Raw genomic sequence first — 21030 nt, forward strand, 5'->3', positions numbered from 1 at the left:
TTTATTATGCTATAACTTTTTGAAAAATGTATGGATCAGTACAATTTTTTCATGAGGAGTAGTATTTATATACATCTTTCATTTGACATACTGTTTTTTTAAATCCGACCATTTCCCTATATACGAGGGGGGTTCAAATCTAAAAAATGCATGTAGAAAGTAGAACTTTTTCAACTTAAATTTTGAAAGTGTTCCGGAAGGTCTGACACTTTTATATATATCTTAAATTAAAGCTAATGTAATATACTTTATTATGCAAAAAAAAAATTTCGGACTTTATTTTATCTTCATGGTGAAAACAGACATCAAAGTTTATAAAAAAAATACGATTTTTGTAAAAAAATTCTTTTTTATATTTTTAACTTTATAATGCTATAACTTTTTGAAAGATGTATGGATCAATATAATTTTTTTTTTATAGATGCATGATGTCTTTACCTATCATTTGGTATATATTTTTTTTATATCTGACCCTTTACCTGCCCACAGGGGGGGATTTAAAATGACAACTTTTTCACAAAAAATTAATTTTTTCAACTTAAATTTTGAAAGAGTTCCGGAAAGTCTGACACTTTTATATATATCTTAAATTAAAGCTAATGTAATATACTTTATTATGCAGANATGTAATATACTTTATAATGGTAAAAAAAAATTTCGGACTTTATTTTATCTTCATGGTGAAAACAGACATCAAAGTTTATAAAAAAAATACGATTTTTGTAAAAAAATTCTTTTTTATATTTTTAACTTTATAATGCTATAACTTTTTGAAAGATGTATGGATCAATATAATTTTTTTTTTATAGATGCTTTATGTCTTTACCTACCATTTGGTATATATTATTTTTATATCTGACCCATTACCTGCCCACAGGGGGGGATTTAAAATGACCACTTTTTCACAAAAAATTTATTTTTTCAACTTAAATTTTGAAAGTGTTCCGGAAAGTCTGACACTTTTATATATATCTTAAATTAAAGCTAATGTAATTTACTTTATTATGCGAAAAAAAAATTTCGGACTTTATTTTATCTTCACGGTGAAAATGGCTACAGAATGCTATTATTGTGTGAAAATGTTCGATTTTGTATTTTACATTTTTAACTTTATAATGCTATGACATATTGAAAAGTATATGGATCAACATAATTTTTTTTTGAGAAATAATATTTTTTAATAATCCCTTTTTCATTCCACATACTTTATCTTAATTAGGATATTAATAATGAACTAGCAGATCATGTAGCTTTTGGAATTATCCACCAACTTTTTAAAATTAAACACTATCTAAAGATTTGCATCGAAGCGTTTTTTTTTTATAGTGATTTTAATCACTGTCACATATCATTATACAGGGTGATCCATCTATACCACGTCACCACTGTGCCGCGACCCCCCTGTGCTGGGTTTTATAATTTTATATTACAACGCAAAAAGGATTTATAATTTATTAGTAAAATAAATCATAAGTATAGTCTACAAATAACTTTTGCAGTTCTTTTTACATATGTAACAAAACAACTGTAAATTTGTATAAAATGATATCATATAAAATACCTATAACTACCATATTTAAATAATTTGCAGTTAGCGTTAATCGATTATTGTTGCGCTCCATAATACTTTTAACTGTTTCTTATTCTTTATTTTATAAACAAATTCGATTTATATTTCGGTAAAAATGAGAAACTTAGTTTTCTCGACCTTTTTAATAGCACTTTACGCTTTGGTTGAGTTGATATCATGTGATGAAAGTGACGCTATCAATTTTTTAAACTCATTTCTGAAATATGATAAATGGAAGTCATTTCAGATCGCTAATAATAAACAATTATATGAAAGTTTAGATCTAATGGAAACCTCTGATAAAGGCAAAAATTATGTTACGAAGGAAAATCTATCCGAAAGACTTAATGGAGCAATGTTACTGGTAAATTATTTATACACAGATTCATTAATATTTGTCACTAATTTTATAATTGAGCAAAAAAATATTTGTGATAATATAAAGATCTATTATTCAATATCAGACCGAGTTGATTTAGACCGATGTGTTGAGATATTGAAATCGTTTATTATAAAAACAAAATATATGACAGAACTATATATTGGTGTGATTAATTATATAAAGAATTTATCAGGTACTATCATAACTGACTATTTTATTTTACCATTATTAGTAGATTTAGCTAATTTAGTTGAAAAATTAATGGCTAGAAAGGATAATGTTGATGAAGATATAGAATTAATTTGGAAATCCATGACAGATATTAAAACACGTCTTGATGAAGCCATAGAAATGTATCACATTAGTTATAGTGAATATAGAGATTCCTATAGAAGCTACTGTAGTTATGTGGAGAATTTTGGTTTAGAATTTAGTTTGCTGTCACATCCCTTAAATTTTACTGATTATCTCCAAAATAAATTATTGAAGTTTACAGAACATTGTATTCAATATAACTATAGAAATCTTGGCTTTAAATATGATACAGTAAATCATGAAACTATTTACGAGGAAAAGATTTAAAGATGTAAGAAAATATTTATTAAGTTTATGACGTTTCTGTTTTGCAAATTGAAATATTCATTTAAATTATAACTTAATGTATACAACTCATCATTTTGTAGTAAAAAACAACAAAATTACAAGTTATTATATCAAATCGTATATTTTTCTTTATCAATCTATTGTTTAGTTTTATTATGATAATATTATGTAACAATAATCTAATATAATTATTATAATGTATTACAAATATTTTATTATCAACCATTCACTTTGCATAAAATTAATAACTATTATTTATATATTTTTTTGGCTTTTGAATTTTCAATATTTAAACTGACACTTGTGTAATTTAAATTTTAAAATTTATAATTTCTAGAATATAATTACTGTTGTAAAAAAAATGATAAATATCAATAAAAAATAAACAACTTTTTAAATTATTTTTTGTATAATCATTTAATATTAGAATTGTTATAAAAAATGTAAATTTTGCTTCGATGCAGAACTAAAAAGGTATTTATTTTATTAATAATATGTTCATTAGCGTGGTCCTAAAATTTTAAACTTTTGAAATTCAACATTCTCACCCCCTAAAATTATTCTGCCATAAAAAAATAAGTTTTACATAATTTGATAACGATTGATCAACTCTAACACGTGCCACTGAGGGTTGAAAATTTAAATTAAGGATTTTTTTTTTTGTAGATTACTGAAAAAATATGACCTTTACTATTGGAATGAACGTAACACAAATTAAAGATTCAGCCGTTCATCATACGACTAAATATTTTAAATTAAAGTTATTTATAATTACTGTTTCAATAACTTACATTAAGTAAAAATGTTGTAGCTACAACATTTTTTTTGATACGACGAACTTTGTAAAGAATTCTATTTGCAATAAAAGAAATAATAATAATCTCATTATTTATAGAGGCAACAAGATTGTGTTATACACAGATTTCCGTTATGAGATGTTAGTTGTTTAATACTATTGATTTAGTTACAATAAAGTTATCATTGAAGTAGTAGTAATAATGACCCGTAATTTACCATTAATAATCAGTCCATTTTTAAATAATTGTATACTCTTGTAGATCACTCATTAGTATTTTAACTTATTTTACTTATAGTATTTTACCTAATTTAATTTTTTTTGAGTTTTAAATCAATTTATTTACAAAGTTAATATATAATCATAAGTATTATGTATATAGCTTTTCCTATTGTTCATTTCTCCATTTATCACCGTTGTAAACTTTAGAACAATGTTAGCGGAGAAGAACAGATGTTTTAGAAACTGTATAATGAATGGGCACGTGCAAAAGTCTATACTCGTTATACATTTTACGGCACATAATGATAGCAATAAAATAAGCTTTCGATCTCCAATAGATTTGCTATTCAGTATGGATATTAAACATGGGGATGTATTATCCAATGCGACATTAACATCACAATAGGCTCTCGTCACCCCAGTGGATATAGTGTAGGAGGTATCAGCGACGATTTTTCCATTCGCGATCAAACACGTGACCTCTCGTGTACATCTGCCACTCTTTTGTACTAGATTTTCGACTGAATAATTATTAGGGTTAACGCACACATTATACAGAGTTCACAGATTATGAGCTGCATTCGAATCTCCAATAGCTGAAAAAAAACCGTTTTTAATCTATAAGATTTTACTTTCCCCCATTGGTCAATGAAATAGATTCGTTATAGATAACTTTATGTTCTACGAAAAAAAAAAAACATTTTAATACCATAAATAAANAATCTATAAGATTTTACTTTCCCCCATTGGTCAATGAAATAGATTCGTTATAGATAACTTTATGTTCTACGAAAAAAAAAAACATTTTAATACCATAAATATAAAACTGTAGTTTTATTACATATAACTAGATCGTATTAAAGGCGTAAAATAGATAAAAATGTATTCTTTATTTGAACTGTTGAATGAATTCATTAGATAACTTAAATTAGATTGTAAATTGTTTCAAACATGTAAAAAAACTTTAACGATTTAGCTTGAGTTCATTGAATCCCAAATTACATGATAAATGACAGTAAATTTCTAAAAGTGAAATTAAAAACATTATATTGTTCTCTTTTGATTTTTTTTTTTTTGTCAAAAATGTTTAATTAAATTAAAGGTACTTTTTCTAAATCGAATATCGACGAAAAAATAATTATACAGTTTACATCTGTATCATAAGTAACTTTTAATAGATTAATTTTACATTGGTCTATAACTATAAATAAAATATTGATTGTTAATTGTTGGTTTTTATTAATTATTAAACTTGGAACAAAATTCAAAATTTAAAACAACATAACTTAAAAAATAAATAAGTTTCACACAAACTTATTTAATAAGTAAAATACATAGAAACTTATTAATCTTGTACTGTTCCATTTTACCTCGACTTATGGACAAAATGAGACATTTAACGACTTTTTTAATGATTTGTTATAAATAAGTAAATTTAATTAAGATGTAAATATACATCTTAAATAAAAATTTAGTTTTTATTTATTCAAAAATAGATAAAATTAAAAGAGTTACTTTAAGTTAAACGTTATGCGTGCCATTATGTCTTGGGTTCCTATATTCTAATAAAAAAAATTGTCTAATTTACTAGTTTCATAAATCAGAAAAATTGTTTAAAATGTATTAACAGATAACAATGGTTTTACTAGTAGTAAAAATAAAGGATTTCCCATAAAAAGTTATTTATTTATGGTTAGAGCTCGGAAGTTGGTGCAATTTGAATTTTTTTTTTTTTTTAATAAAGGAAAAGTCATTTATTTTGGTATACAAATCCACTGCGTAAGACTTACAAATACGGATTCGAAATTTTTATTTGCATTATTTATCATTTTTTGATTTTTCTTTTCGTAAAGGTAATTTTTAGCCATATTTTACTCATAATCTTATTTTTTTTATTAAATGTTTCAAAATAACAATATATTTTTTTTAAAACAGCTTATTTAAATCTAAATATATATTCAATAATTGTAAAAATATAATATTTTTATCTTAAGGTATTCAGTGAAAAAGCTCAAGAACTTGTAGACAAACATACTCTAAAATTTAATTTATTTATATTAGAGTTGATGATGTCATAATCTGGTTCAAAATAATAAAAATTAATTAAACTTCACAATTTAGAAAAAATTTCCAATCTAAACTTTTTCAGCCTAAATTTAAAATAAAAGAACATTGATAATTATAAAAATTTGTTATCTGATAACGCAGCTCATTTAATATAGAGAACATTAAAAGTACACTTATTGTATAACGTTTCAATTTTGATTAATTTTTAAATTAAATTTACATTTACTTAAATTAAAATGAGTAATAGTTTTTTAATTTATTTTAAGGTGAACGTTTATTTTATTGATGGTGTTTTAAATGAAATTCAAAAGAAAATATGCATTTTTTATAAATTTATTTCCCACTTTTAATTATATTTATACCATTATTTACGGTATTCTTTTTTATTTTCTATGTCGTTTTTTTAAATTTTTAAGTCATTTTTAGGTTATTAATTTCCGAACCCTAGTTATGATACTCTAACAAAAGCGTTTTGTGTATTAAACATTACCTTTACACTAAAGTTATTAACAATAAATTACACAAACCAGTAACAATTGTCGTTACTATCAATACATTGAAAATTATTGAAAGTTACCGTCCATACAGATAATTAAACATTTTCATTTATACAAATATAATATTTCACATAGGTAGTTAATATTAATTTAATTATTGCTGTCCATTCAACAAATCATATTATACCTTTATCAACAATAGTTATTATTCAAGATGGGTCATAAAAAATATTTTAATTATTTTTAGTAGGTGAATAGATGTTTAAAGTGTATTCACGTGGAAAGAAAGTGTATTTTTTTATATATTTGCATATCGACAAGAATATGACTTGAAAAGCAATGCGCACATTTTACATATGAATTAATAAAAACAGCCCAATGCTAGTTAATTTTTTATAAGACACCTCAAAGAAATTACTATATTCAAATTGATGAAACCATGCTAGCTTATAATTTAGTAGTTTTTTTTCAAGTTGATGTAAAAATCATAAAAATTAAAAATGCTGAGTTAAGTCAGTATTTTTAGATTCCGAGATTCCCATCTTAAAAACTTATTATATTTTATTTCATAATTAAACCTTTACTTTTATCTTAAATATTTTTGTCCTTAACTAATATCAGTAACGGTGTTTATCGTTCGCGTCAAAATTAATCGTTTTTATCTGTCTACAAATAGAATCTTGAGAAACACTGGGTAAAATATTTACAAAATAAACCGATCATGATTTTCTACTTTTCATTTTATCGAACTTTTTCTTATTCTATTATTGTTATAAAGCAGTTTTTTGATAGTCAGCATACCGAAACAATTGAACAACTTAAATTTTTGTTTTGCGTACAAAAGATTATCATAAACAGGTATCATACGTTGGCGTTATTTTATAGAAGAATACAAAATTATCAATTATGTAAATAAGCTTGATGAAATATTGATCAAACATTTTGATTTTAAAATTTTTAGTAAAATTAATTAAAGTTAACCCTACATTTAATTAAATTTAATATGTCTTGTAGAACGTGTATATGGTGTTGATTCTTCTGATTCTATCATTAGTAGACAAAAATCAGTAAGCGCTTGCAAACGCAAAGCTTTTAGACGATATTTGTCAAAAAGCTCAATAAATAACTTTTAGGGAAATTCTAATTTTACAACAGATGTGTCATATACAAAATAATTGCTTTATCATAAACCACTCGATTTATTTATTATTGCTTTAAATTGTTAATAACTTCTAAAATAGTAGTCTAAAAGTTGTTAATAGTTGAAGTTAGTCTGTAATTTTTTTTTTTATAATTTAATTTTACCCATATTAAAACAATAATAAAAAAAGAAAAAATATTAGTAAACAATAAAGATAGTTATCATAGACATTAACAAAAATAAAACAACTTATAACATTTTCTGAAATTTATCGAAGAATAATTATTTCACAATAATCAAACAATTTAATTTTTCAAAATCTACATCAATCAAAATCTTTGTTAATAATCACGGGGACTGTTGCAAAGGTTATTTTTCGTTTATTGATTTTTCTTTGTTATTTACTCACACTTAATCACTCTTTTTTCATTTTTCATAGAAAATTTTACATTTAACTATAAAATTAGTCACTTAACTACATATTACTGACTTCATGTGTTCTTATTTGCCTTTTGATATTCAACCATAATTTATTAAAAATGTGTAGATATAAATTATTTTAAAATTGTATGGAATATAATTTATTTGAACAATTCTTTTTGAAACACGTAAAACATGGTATTTAAAAACTAAAAGACCATAAACTAAGTATTTTTTTTGATCAAATAAAATAAATTTATTGTAAACCTTCTTAATTACGTAATAGTTAATTAGTAAATAAATTATTAGTAAAACATTTAACAAGCATACGCCATCTAGTGTTCAAAATATTCACTTTAAATATTCTTCATACAAATTATTTTATTTTGCGTTTGTTTTAATGTTAATTGTTTCAATACAATTTTGTATATAAAGTGTCATATTTTACAGTGCAACACAATATCAAAACACTTAAGTGTATGAACAAAATTTACTTAGTTTGAATTCTCACTTGGGTCCTAGAACCGGATTAAGTACTTAGGGGATCACATGCAAAATCTTTTTTTGTTTGTAATAAGATTCGACTCTATAGGACCAAAAGTTTTATATAAGTTTATATTAAGTTAATAAAAATAACAAATAGTCTAATTCAAGTACATAGTTTTTTAATTTAGACCAAAAATTAAGTTCCAAATATTTTTACGTGATAAAAAAATTTTTTTTGTAATTTAGATTAATAAGTTATAATCAGTCATGAGTAAAAAATACGATTATTTAATAATATTTATTTTATTTAATTATTACATTATCACTTTTTATTAGAAACAATTTTTTATATTACTGATAACTTTTATTTAGTCACAACGCAATATTATTTTATCTTTATTATTTTTAATTACACCGTCTTTCATTATGGAATCACGAAAAATACTATAAATTGTTTCGTTTAATATTTTATTCCAAAACCAAATGATACATTGATCAACCAATGTTTGACAATTAGCTACGCTGAAATTTTTATCTTTCGGAATAGTTTTTTCACTAGAACACACAAAATTCGTAATGTCTTTTTTTATTTCATTTTTACTATTTTCTTTATCTTCCGTTTTAATAAGTACACAAATGAAATTATCCAATTTTTGATTCAGTTCTTAAAAATCAATAAAATTATAATCATATTTTGTATATCATACAAGCATTTAAAATTAATTACTCTAAAAAAAATAATACTTTGTTATTAGATTTAAATGAAAATTTAAGCAAAATAATTAAATAGTTCTATAATGATAATCTATGAACACAATATAAGTAATTAAAATGTATAAGTTATAAATTTATTTGTTTTTAACTGATTTTAGTTGATTTATTTCAAATAATAAGTAACGCTAGCTCATTTTAAGTATTCAGAACAGAAAAGAATAAGTTCTTTAAAAGTAACGTTTTTAATCTACTTTAACAGTTAACGCAGATAAAAACGTAACATTTATAAGAGATATTGAAAAATAGAAAAATTCCTATATTATTGAAATAATTTGTCAGAGTACTATCAAAATCCAGTCACGTGACTCCACTTTAAAAAAATACAATAACACAACAAAAATAATTTGAACTTGATGTGCCGACTTTAATACATAAGAAGAAAATCTATTAATATTTAAGCGTTTCATAACATAATAAATTGACATTCATTATAACTAATCTTTACGCAAGCTTGAAGGATAATTCGAAATTATAATTTTTCAAGAAATTTTCGTTTTTAATAAAAATGTAGGATTTGAGAGCAAAACAGGTCCAGCAAAGTAGACCGCAAAAAATAACAGATATAAAAAAAAATTAATGCACATCATAGTAAAATTAATACCTTTCCAACTTCGCATCAAAGCTAATAAACTTATTAGTTTTAATAAATTTTGAAAAATAATGTATTACCAATATCTATTTGATTCATTTCTGGAGCTTTAGGTGAATACATACAAGTTTTAAATGCCAATTTAGCATCAATAATTGTTTTACTTGATTCGGAATAGTGGAAAACTACCTAGAGAAAAAATTAATTTACATCATTAACACCTTATTATCAGTACAACTATTTAAAATTAATAAAATCAAAATTTAAATTATTGGAATGATTAATGTTTAAGTATATAAATAATTTATTGATTAATTTTTTGGTTTTATTATTATAATATTTGATCACATTACTCACCAATATTACCATTGTAGTTAAAACTTTCATTTTCAAGCGTTGTTCAACTAAAATATACTTATGGTTTTGAATCACAGCGATACAATAGCTGATAGAAATATTTATTGTTAATAAAATACTTGAAGGACTTTTTTATAAAGAGAATATTTCACTTTGGTCTTATTGAAACAGAAATATTTGACAATTTGTATTTTATTTGTTAATAAACAATTTTTATATACAGCATGTATTAAAAAATAAATTTTTTCTTTTTTTTAAATGTTTAGAAAATTTAAATTTTAGCTTGCTGATATCATACAAGTGCCAAATGTATTTTATCATTCTTATGGTCTGTGCGTCTTTTGTTTCACTGAAGAATTTTGCAGCAGAGTGGAGTTGCTTCAATGACAAGGCATTACCTTTAATAGATGATGATAGTATTATTTGATAGTTTTTTTAATTCGTTAAATGACAAAAATTTTAAAAAACAATGTAGAATATTTAAAAATTATGTTTTCTATTTATGCTACAATATTAGTTTACCAAAAAATGTTACAATTCCAACCATAATGACTTAATAAACATTTTTGTATTCTATTGCATAAATATAAATTTCATAAATATACAAAGGTATATCTTTAATACCACTCTATTTCTTTTATAATAATAGATTATATAAGAAATTATTTTTCGAACTTTTTAGTTTCATATATTAATATTTATATTATTAATTACTTCTTTAATTCATTCCTCATATCTTATTAGGGTGTCAACTTTTTTTTTAATAAAATAAAATAAAATTATAAATAATTATTATCAAATCAAAATTATCTAATTTAAAAAATAATTGTTCTATAACAACTTTTGGAACAGTACTTCAATAGTTGTTAACATTTTTACACCTACGTGGGAGGAGAAATGAGGCTGAGAAATGTTTAATGGTAAAATAATATCTTTATCTAATGGTAAATATTGTCAAACCCGCGCCTCATCACTACTTTATATTTAAAGAAAAAACCCAGCACAGTGGTGTCGCAGCATAGTGGGGACGTTGCATAGTTAGGTCCAGTATAGATTTATTCTGACAGTGATTAAAATCACTATCATAAAAAACGCTTCGATGCAAATCTGTAGATAAAGGTTTAAAAAATTCTCAAAAATTTATGGACAAAAGCAACATCAACTTCTATTTCCTTAATTAAACCCAGATTAGTAATTAGTTTAATTATATATTATATAATTTTTTTAATTAATTGTTTTCAAATTATTATTGATTTTGATTTTTAATATGTTAAAAGAAATCATTTTGAACCTTCTTTTTTTTGTCCTTCAAAGTGAAAGTTTTAATTAAAAAAAAATGAAGTTATTACCATAACTTTTAGCTCAATTTGCAAGTTTGAAATTGACATTATTAAATAGAAAAAAATTAAATTGTTAAGATTAATATGCAATAAGGAAATTTTATAATTACTATTACAGTACATTTATTAGAAAAATTCGATTTTTTTTACATTTTTATTGTAATAGATCACTTAAATAGAAATCATAGTAATCATTTCTAATTAACTTTTGGTGTGTAAAAAGATTCTACAATGGAAATATTTAGAACTTAATTAATTTTGATTTACTTTAAAAGAACCAATAAAAAAAAGTAGTTAAAATGATTTACTCCATTGAGCGTATTATAATATTTGATTATAATTGTAAAAATCAGGTGAAACTAAAAATCATTTTTTTTTAAATTTATGATTTATATAGCAACATGTTACAAAAAAAATTTGAATATTATAGACTGGTAGAAAAACACACAAATAGATTTAAAAAATTGATAAATTACAAAGTAAAATTATTTACTATTGTAGTTGAATACTATTATCATATCAAATCTAATTCGAAAATAAATACTTTAAGAATATTAGAAATTAATGATTTTAATTGTTTGTAGGGTTATGCTACTTTTTATTTGAATAAAGAATATTTTTTCGATTTTTAAGAGTAATAACTTAAACTTAATACGAATTGTAATCATTTGACGTATCGTTGAAAAAAGTAGGTCTAGTGAGGGTTGGCAAAATGAATTGTAGCCACAAAAAGAACCACATAGTAAAATAATATTACCTATAACATATTAAAAATCAAAATCAGTATTAATTTAATACAATTTTTTTTGTTCTTAATTATTTTTTTTTTATTTNGTTCTTAATTATTTTTTTTTATATGTAAATACTTATTTTTTAATAATAAGTAATAATATTAAAACTTAGAAGTAATAGAAAAAGTTTAATTGCACATTTGAAAACATCGCGAAAAGTTTATTTAGAAAAGTATATATTTTTTCTGATGAAAGTTCCTTTTGTTCAGTGTATTTATTCATAAGTAACAAAATTTTTTTATTAAAAAGTATTGCATAAATTCCTTTAAATTTGTATACGCATTAAAAGTATATGAATATACAACTCCTTTTTATTTTTATAATATCTCCGTAAAAATTACAATATTATATTATTGAATACCACTTTCATACTCAATTTAATTACTGTAATTATTATGTTTCATATATTATAATTATAAATCGGGGGTAAAATTAAGGGAATAAGTGTTATTGTTGTTTTTGAAATAATCTACCAATTTCATTTTTATCTATTTAATAATATCTATTTCAAACTTGCAAGTTGAATTAAAAGTTATGTTAATTAATTAATTTTTTTTTTATTAAAACTTTCACTTTAAAGAACAAAAAGAAGTAGGTTCAAAATGATTACTTTTAACATATTAAAAATCAATAATAATTTGAAAATAATTAATTATAAAAATTATATAATATATAATTAAACTAATTACTAATCTGGATATAATTAAGGAAATAGGAGTTGATGTTGGGTTGGGTTGGTTACATTTTTAACTTTATAATGCTATAACTCATTGAAAAGTGTACGAATCAACACAATTTTTTTATGAGAAATAATATTTTTTAATAATCCCTTTTTCATTCGACATACTTTATCTTAATCAGGGTATTAATAAGAAACTAGCAGATAATGTAGCTTTTGTAATTATCCACCAATTTCTTAGAATTAAACACTATCTACTGATTTGCATCGAAGCGTTTCTTATGATAGTGATTTTAATCACTGTCAGAATAAATCTATACTGAACCTAACTATGCAACGTCCTCACTATGCCGCGACCCCACTGTGTTGGGTTTTTATTCATGATGTTTTTCGTAAGCTATTACAATAAATTTTAATTTATTTTTATATTAATACTCAAATTAAAACTTACGCTTTAAAACAACAACAATATATATGTATATATATATATATATATATATATATATATTGTTCGGGGAAAAAAGATAAAAGCGTAAATAAAATCAAATATGTTTTCATTTAAATTATTTTTGAAAAATTTGTCATTATGTAATTAATATACTTAAAATTACTAACATAAAAAATTAGCAAACAGTACTATTATTTTAAAATTAAAGAAATTCATTGTTCCAAGGATCTACTTGCTTCGCACTTCCCTTTACTATAATGGCTTTCAAAAATATGCTTTTCTTGTGTAAATATACCTAATTTCACATTTTATAATAGTATAACTATTTAAAAATACAGCATGTTCAATAAGTAAGGAAACAGGTAAATTGTTACAATGAGAACAATAGAAACCAGTTTCTTTACTTACTGAACATTATATATATATATATGTATCAAAATATTAATATTTTACTAATATCTTATGTTACTACCCTTTTATTTGATTATTTATTTTTTTTTTTTAATTCTATAGAACATGACATAAGTTTTAATTTGATATATATTTAAAGGACGCAGTATTTCCGGAACATTTTCAAAAGTCAAGTTAAAAATTTAGTTTTTGTAAAAAAAGTTGCTATTTTAAATCCCCCCAATGAGCAGAATAAGTGTTAGATTTTCAAAAAAAAAATGATATTAAATGAAAGGAAAATATCTAAGGTTTCAATATAAAAAAATATTACTTTGATTTGTTAATTTTTGAAAAGGTTATGGGAGTTTTAAGTACAAAAAATATTCCGATAGAAGGTGATTTTTATCGCAAACATATATTTTTTTTAATTTCGACAGCCATTTGCACATAGAAGATAAGGTGTCGGGACAAATTTTTTTTTCATTTTATAGTACACAAAAGAAGCTTTAATATGATATGTGTTTAAAGGACGCAGTATTTCCGGAACATTTTCAAAAGTTTAGTTGAAAAAGTTAGTTTTTGTAAAAAAATTGCAATTTTAAATCCCCCCCATGAGCAGATTAAGTGTTAAATTTTAAAAAAAATTTTATCAAACGAAAGGAAAATATCTAAGGTTTTAGTTTTAAAAAAAATTATGTTGATTTGTTGATTTTTGAAAAAGTTATAGAAGAACGGGGGAAAATTTTTAAATTTTTAAGAGAATGTCTTCAATTAGATACGATTTGTGATCTCTTGACGTATTGTTAAAATAAATCGGTCCAGTGAGAGCTGAGAAAAAGTAGTGGCAGTCACAAAAAAAAAAATAAACACATCATGGTAAAATTAATACCTTCTCAGCTTCGCATCGAAGCTAAAAAGTATTTTTACATCTATATGAAGTAAACGGAATGAATCGTTAAAACAATAACAATTACAATAACTGATAATAAATATATAAAACTAAAAACTATCAAAAATAGTTTTATTTATATAATTATTGTTTAAAATTTATACAATAATTATACTTTTTATGAAATTTTAACCCTAGCCTCTCGATGCTATGAAATAGCATCGAGAGGCTAGCGTTAAAAAATTACTCTGTTATTGCATATAAATTATTTTGTATAATATCAAAAATATATAAATAAATTATTAACTTAAATAATAAAAATTTAGTAAAGATGAATTCATGCAAATATAATGTATTTTTTCGATTAAACATTTTATTTTTATTTTATCATCAATTTTATTTTTTAATATTTATTTTATTTTCGTATGTTTCATTGGATTTAAATTTAGTTTTCTAAATTAAATCATAGTTTTATTTCATGCAGGTATTTTTATATTAAGAGATATACTATATCCCTATCATAAATTATATTATAACAATAATTAATTTGTATACGATTTAGTACTAATTATTTCTTTAAATATCTATCAGTTTGAAATATTTACTTCATTGTAAAGTACAACTGAAACGAAAATTTTATGAATGACTGTTATTTATACAGTATATTTAAAGTCTTAAAGTCATTTTTCGTCTTCATTACAAATTTGCGTATCTCGATTTCACCAAATTATTCAAGAGGAAGAAGAGAATACACTATTTTTGTACAACTAACAATAGATTTTTACTACTTCATTATTTCAAGGTTTTTTTATTCCAATAATACTTAATATACGTCATCATTTTAAGTATGAATTTTGCCCAAAAAATCTGAAAACTCTGTTTTGCCATAAAGTCAACAATCAATATATAAAACACTTTTAAAATATAAATAGGCTGTACAGAAATATTAAAATATTTCATAATTATATAATGATGAAAATACATATGCATTTGATACATAATATTTAATAGAAAAAATCACAATAAAGTAAACGATGTTGTAGTTTTGGAAGGATCGAGGGGAGCGTGAACACAAACAATGGAACACTAAAATCTTTGTGATCATCAAATGTTACTTTTAGAAACTCTTAACCAAAATATTTCAATAGAAATAATAATTATAATCGAATTAAAATTTTATTAACTCCCTTCAAAAAAATGTATAAATTTTTGCAAATAAAAAATACAAATTATTTAAAAACACAATAAATTAACACATTTTAAGTTGTATATTCTGTGACATATTTAGTCTATTAAATCAACTTTACAGTAGAATACAATTACAATATTTTCACTATAAAATATTGAAGTATTTACTATATAGTAAGTACACATTTTAGACTTTATTTATACAACTGATTATTGAAATAAGTTAAGCGTTAGATATTTATTCAATAATAATTTTTTCTTTATATTTTTTATCTCATGTTATAATACTTATTATAAATCTTGTCGAGTTAATTACGCAGACTTACTTGAAATGATCAGTAGATTAATAAATAAAAATTCGTCTTTTATAAAAGCGAATATTAAATGCCATTATAATTATAAATAATTTATCAACTCAACAGTTTTAAATATTAACAATGAGAATTAAAATTTAATATGTGTCCACAAAAAAAGTTATTATGGACTAAAGAAACCAATAAAGTACGAAAACTGTTGCTTTGATTGGTGAAATAACCATATAATCAGTTATAGAATATCATATTTAAACAATTAATACTATTAGCTTATTAAAATATAAGAAGTAAATTGTTAAGAAATTATAGTATTTGCGTTTTAGCGATTAATAATGTTAATTTCTAAATTAATAGTATTTGATACTATTTGCTCACTTAATCTATAAAAAACCCAGCACAGGGGGGTCGCAGCTCAGTGGTGACGTGGCATAGATGGGTCAAGTATAATATATCTGACAATGATTTAAATCACTATCAAAAAGAAACGCTTCGATGCAAAACTTTAGATAGTGTTTAATTTTAAAAAATTGGTGTATTATTCCAAAAGCTACATAATCTGCTAGTTCCTTATTAATATCTTGATTCAGATATAGTATGTCGAATGAAAAAGGGATTATTAAAAAATATTATTTCTCATAAAAAAATTGTATTGATTCATACACTTTTCAATAAGTTATAGAATTATAATGTTAAAAATGAAAAAAAATAAAATCGAGAATTTTCATACAATAATAGCATTCGGTAGCCATTTTCACCATGAAGACCAAATAAAGTCTGAAATTTTTTTTTCCATAATAAAGTACATTACATTAGCTTTAATTTAAGATATATATAAAAGTGTCAGACTTTCCGGAACACTATCAAAATTTAAGTTGAAAAAGTAAATTTTTTGTAAAAAAGTTGTAATTTTGAATCCCCCCTGTGGCAGGTAAAAAGTCAGATTTATAAAAAAAATATATCAAATAATAGGTAAAGACATCAAGCATCTAAAAAAAAAATTGTATTGATTTGATTATTTTTAAAAAAGTTATGGTAGTGTTAAATCAAAAATATTGAAAAAATGTTGGAAATTAACGATTTTTAAATTTGTAATTTTTTTGGAGATTTCCCCCATTTATGGGTAACGATAGAAATTATTTCTATTTTTGAGGGTAATGTCTTCTACTAGATACGATTTGTGATCTTTTGACGTATTGTTGAAAGAAATCGGTCCAATGAGAGCTGAGAAAAAGTGGTAACAGACACAAAAAAAACTAACAACTGTTTTGGTCGTTAGTTACCATAATCGAATCTTTGTTCGTTAACTAGCCATTAACGAATTGTACATATTTCTATGGTGTTATTTGGTCATATTTAAATGTGGTGTTAATAGTAAACGCCTGAAAAGACTAAAATGACAGTTCGATTGTTATTCTCCATTTAATTTATAAAACAAACATTTTGAGACTAATTTTCGTGGTTGTGATTGGAAAAAAATACGAATATAAATTACGAATTAATTATCACTCTAATCAATAGCAATTCTAATCGGCAAGTTTAATAAATTAAATTCAATAAAATAAAACACTGATATTTGAAAACTATGCTTATTAAGATCAATTCTAAATAACACACGTGTTATCCAGAAATTATACTTGTCGGTAATCTTGTCAATCATAGACTGACGGTGAAACCTCGACCGTGTTATTGTTCAATTTAAACCTAATTGTTTTCCTTTAATATTTAAAAATTTTTTTGATCCCATAAAATCACTTCACTAATAAAACCATTGGTTTGAAAATTGATAAAATACTAGTTACGCCCTCTCTTGGCTCATAGTGTTTCTCTCACTTCTCTGGTTGGGATACTTGTAGGCGCCACTGCTTCTCGATTTATTNCTCTCACTTCTCTGGTTGGGATACTTGTAAGCGCCACTGCTTCTCGATTTATTATATATCCTTCTAAAAGATATCAAATTGACTCAAATATTATAATATCAATATTATATATTATTACAAATTTATTATTACACATTCATATCTATTACTATAACCAATACAGAATGATCTATTTTAATATAACCTCAACTATTTACAATATAAAATAACCAGCTAAGTGAAGACGTGACATAATTGGGACAAGTATAGATGATATCTAACAGTGATTAACATCATTATAATAAAAACGGTTCAATGCGAATCTGTTAAATTTCTGTTTAAGAATGGCAATTTATACAAACTAACTTTTTATTTGATATAGTAACGAACTATGTAGACGTTCTGAAACATGTTCTATAAATTGAAATGAAAAAAAAAATTGAAATGCAAAGGTCATATATAATCGAATGAAAAACAGAATGATCGGTTTATCTAATCCACTTGATTACTCTCAAAATAAATACAATATTAAAAAAAAATATGTATGTTGTCCATGAAATAAATTAAGTTGACGTCCTTACAAAGCATTAGGTATGAACCGAAAAAGTACTTTATTCATAAATCAAAAAACATATTATTACAACTGAGTAAATTTTTTATGATCATACAAAAAAATTTTAACATTATATTTGATAGGCAAAGTCAACAATATTCAGTTTTAAGTATTATTCTTTCACAATATTAAATTTACTTATTTGTTACAAGTTATTTTTACTTAAATTTAAGTATTAAATGAAACAATTCTTTAATAATATATACACTTTTAGTTTAAAATATATAGTATACTAACTGATTTAAATAGTTCCAGCTTAATTTTAAATTCCAGATACGTGTCAACTATGTATTGGTTATTCAACATATTCACATTAATACTGGTAATAATATACAAAAATAAAATTATGAATATATTACAACCATTAATACAAAATTACAATTATATTTGTAATTTAAATTCTTGATTGATTACCAAGTATGAGAAGTTTATTGATTTTTTTTTTTAATAATGTTTTTGCTTATATTAGTCAAATAATTTCTTAATTTTTTTTATTATATTAAATGACCTTCATTGGTGAGGTTATTGGCCAAATGAATTAATATTTACATTAGTTACGTATAATTAATTAATACAAATCATTTATTTATAAATAGTACCATAAAATTATAAATATTTAAAGTAAAATTAAACAAAACAGTACATTTCTACACTATCGAAAAAATTAATAAATATTTATTTCTTTATTCTTATATAGAAACTATAATTCTAAGGCATTAATAAATTTATGATAATGNCTATAATTCTAAGGCATAATTAATTTATGATAATGTTTAAAATTGTAATAAGTATAATGGAAAATAGTTTGCATTTCATAATAAGATTTGAAATTTAAATTATTCAAATCCAATCATGCATAACGTTCTCTCTAAAAGCTACTGCTTGTGCCAGAAACGACGGGAAAACTTACATAGGCTAGCTCATTGAAATTGATAAAACTCTACGAAAGGCACGACGTGGTACTAATCTAGGAAAGCCGCCATTGTAAATTTAAACATTCTAAAAATTTTCAGATTATTCAAACATATGCTGATGATAACAACGAAAAATGTAGTTTAAAACAATCAAAATTGGCATTAGAAAAGTGCATGGCGTTGTATAAAATTTCAATTGAAAAAGAAAGTAATAATTGTATACATAATTTTATGTTTAATAATAGAATAAATACCCAATTACAATATTTCATATATTAATAAAATACCATCTATTGCTTTTTTACTTAAAAACTATTGTAATAGTATTACTCATGGTGCGTATTAGGATTTATATTCAATTATTAATAAATTTAATTTTACAATTTTGTAGTATTAAAAGCTAATTTGGAAAAATTATCATGCTTACTTCTTAAAATGGAGAGAAACCAAGAAGCTATAACATTAACAAGATTAGAAATAATCAATGTTGTCTGTAAAAATACACTTAGTAACATTAATTATGAAGAATGCGCACCTTTGATGAATGAATGTAGTCACACATTTTATGATATAATAATAAATTATGCTAATTATGACTACGATGAAATATTATTGAANACACATTTTATGATATAATAATAAATTATGCTAATTATGACTACGATGAAATATTATTGAATAGACGTGGTAATATAACAAATAAAGAAGGCAAATTATTACAGAGATGTGAAGAAAAAGTAATTATTAAATATGTTTTATTATGGACTTTGAACCTCATGCTTTTGATTCAAAATGTTAATTTCACAAAAGGTTAAAAAAAATAAATAAAAAATAATTCTGAATGAGATTAGGGTTAAATTAATACTTCCAAATATTCAGAAAATGAATGAATTGGCACAAAATTATTGAGAAAAATTATAAAACAAATTTTCCAAAATATAAATTAAACATGAGTGTCAAAATTTCTATTAATAATAATTTTAAAGTTTTTGTCATTTCAATTTTCAAAATTTTCATTTTCTATATGTCTACTAGGTTTCTTTCAATAATTTAAATAATAATTCTTAAATATTTTTATTAATATTTTAACACAAAAATCAATTGTAATACCAGTATTTCAATAGAAACGACCCAAACTCATGATGACAACTATTTTTGATTATACAATTTCATAATACTTCAAAGTATTAAATGCAAACTTCTAACTATTTACATATATATATAGATATATATAGATGTAATTAAAAAATCTTTATAAATACTTTTATGTTTAAATTACTTAGACTTATTTATATAAAACTATTATTCTTTTAAAAATTATAAGTGATTTTATTTTTTGTTCTGATATTTTAATATTTCGATGTTATTTAAAAAGACAGTACTCGAGAATATTACATTTTAATTCTTAAATTTAAAAACATTTTAAATATGGTACTTATATTTTTTATGAATGAATAAACGTTAATCATAACTATAATTTGGAAATAACTCTTTGAGAAACCTGATTCATACATATTTTATAATAATGTTGTAATTTAGGTTGATCTAACTAAAGAGGAAATGGATATTGATACATTATTTGATAAACGTTCAAAGCTAAGTAAATGTTTGTACGAAAATTTTCATTTGCGATCATACGATGTATATGAAGGTAAAGTAATATTAATAATAATATTTTATTAGGTTCCAAATGAATAACCAATT

At 22.9% G+C, this 21030-nt stretch overlaps 3 protein-coding genes across 6 annotated transcripts in view; 1 reads left to right on the forward strand and 2 right to left on the reverse strand.

Annotated features, from left to right (window-relative positions):
* Positions 1 to 21030, reverse strand: part of LOC126906871 (electron transfer flavoprotein-ubiquinone oxidoreductase, mitochondrial) — a 138616-nt gene that overhangs the window by 66304 nt on the left and 51282 nt on the right. The window lies entirely within an intron of this gene.
* LOC126906876 (uncharacterized) lies at positions 8490 to 15212 on the reverse strand. Its single transcript, XM_050687795.1, has 4 exons — positions 15047 to 15212; positions 9905 to 10302; positions 9628 to 9736; positions 8490 to 8848 (listed from the first exon to the last, which is right to left on the reverse strand). Exons 2-4 carry the CDS (start codon positions 9932 to 9934, stop codon positions 8553 to 8555), a joined length of 435 nt encoding a protein of 144 aa, XP_050543752.1. The 5' UTR covers positions 9935 to 10302; positions 15047 to 15212; the 3' UTR covers positions 8490 to 8552.
* LOC126906874 (uncharacterized) overlaps positions 18588 to 21030 on the forward strand; it is a 3612-nt gene continuing 1169 nt past the window's right edge. Inside the window, exons 1-4 of one of the 2 annotated variants that reach the window (XM_050687791.1) lie at positions 18588 to 18734; positions 19426 to 19534; positions 19718 to 19882; positions 19945 to 20063. In XM_050687791.1, coding sequence (XP_050543748.1) covers positions 18699 to 18734; positions 19426 to 19534; positions 19718 to 19882; positions 19945 to 20063 — 429 coding nt within the window. In that variant the 5' untranslated portion in view covers positions 18588 to 18698. Of the gene's footprint in view, positions 18735 to 19231; positions 19372 to 19425; positions 19535 to 19717; positions 19883 to 19944; positions 20064 to 21030 lie in introns of those variants that run through there. The other variant, XM_050687792.1, reaches the window with a different exon arrangement.

Source organism: Daktulosphaira vitifoliae, unplaced genomic scaffold (genome assembly GCF_025091365.1).
Source record: "Daktulosphaira vitifoliae isolate Bord-2020 unplaced genomic scaffold, ASM2509136v1 Scaffold_5, whole genome shotgun sequence".
In the NCBI taxonomy this organism is placed as follows: domain Eukaryota; kingdom Metazoa; phylum Arthropoda; class Insecta; order Hemiptera; family Phylloxeridae; genus Daktulosphaira; species Daktulosphaira vitifoliae.

Excerpts from the sequence above, each read along its gene's own strand:
- LOC126906876 (XM_050687795.1), bottom strand. The coding sequence starts at position 9,934 with ATGAAAGTTTTAACTACAATGGTAATATTG. Across the intron at positions 9,737-9,904 it reads TAACTACAATGGTAATATTG|GTAGTTTTCCACTATTCCGA; the intron begins GTGAGTAATGTG and ends TTTTTTCTCTAG. Across the intron at positions 8,849-9,627 it reads AATGAATCAAATAGATATTG|AACTGAATCAAAAATTGGAT; the intron begins GTAATACATTAT and ends TTGATTTTTAAG.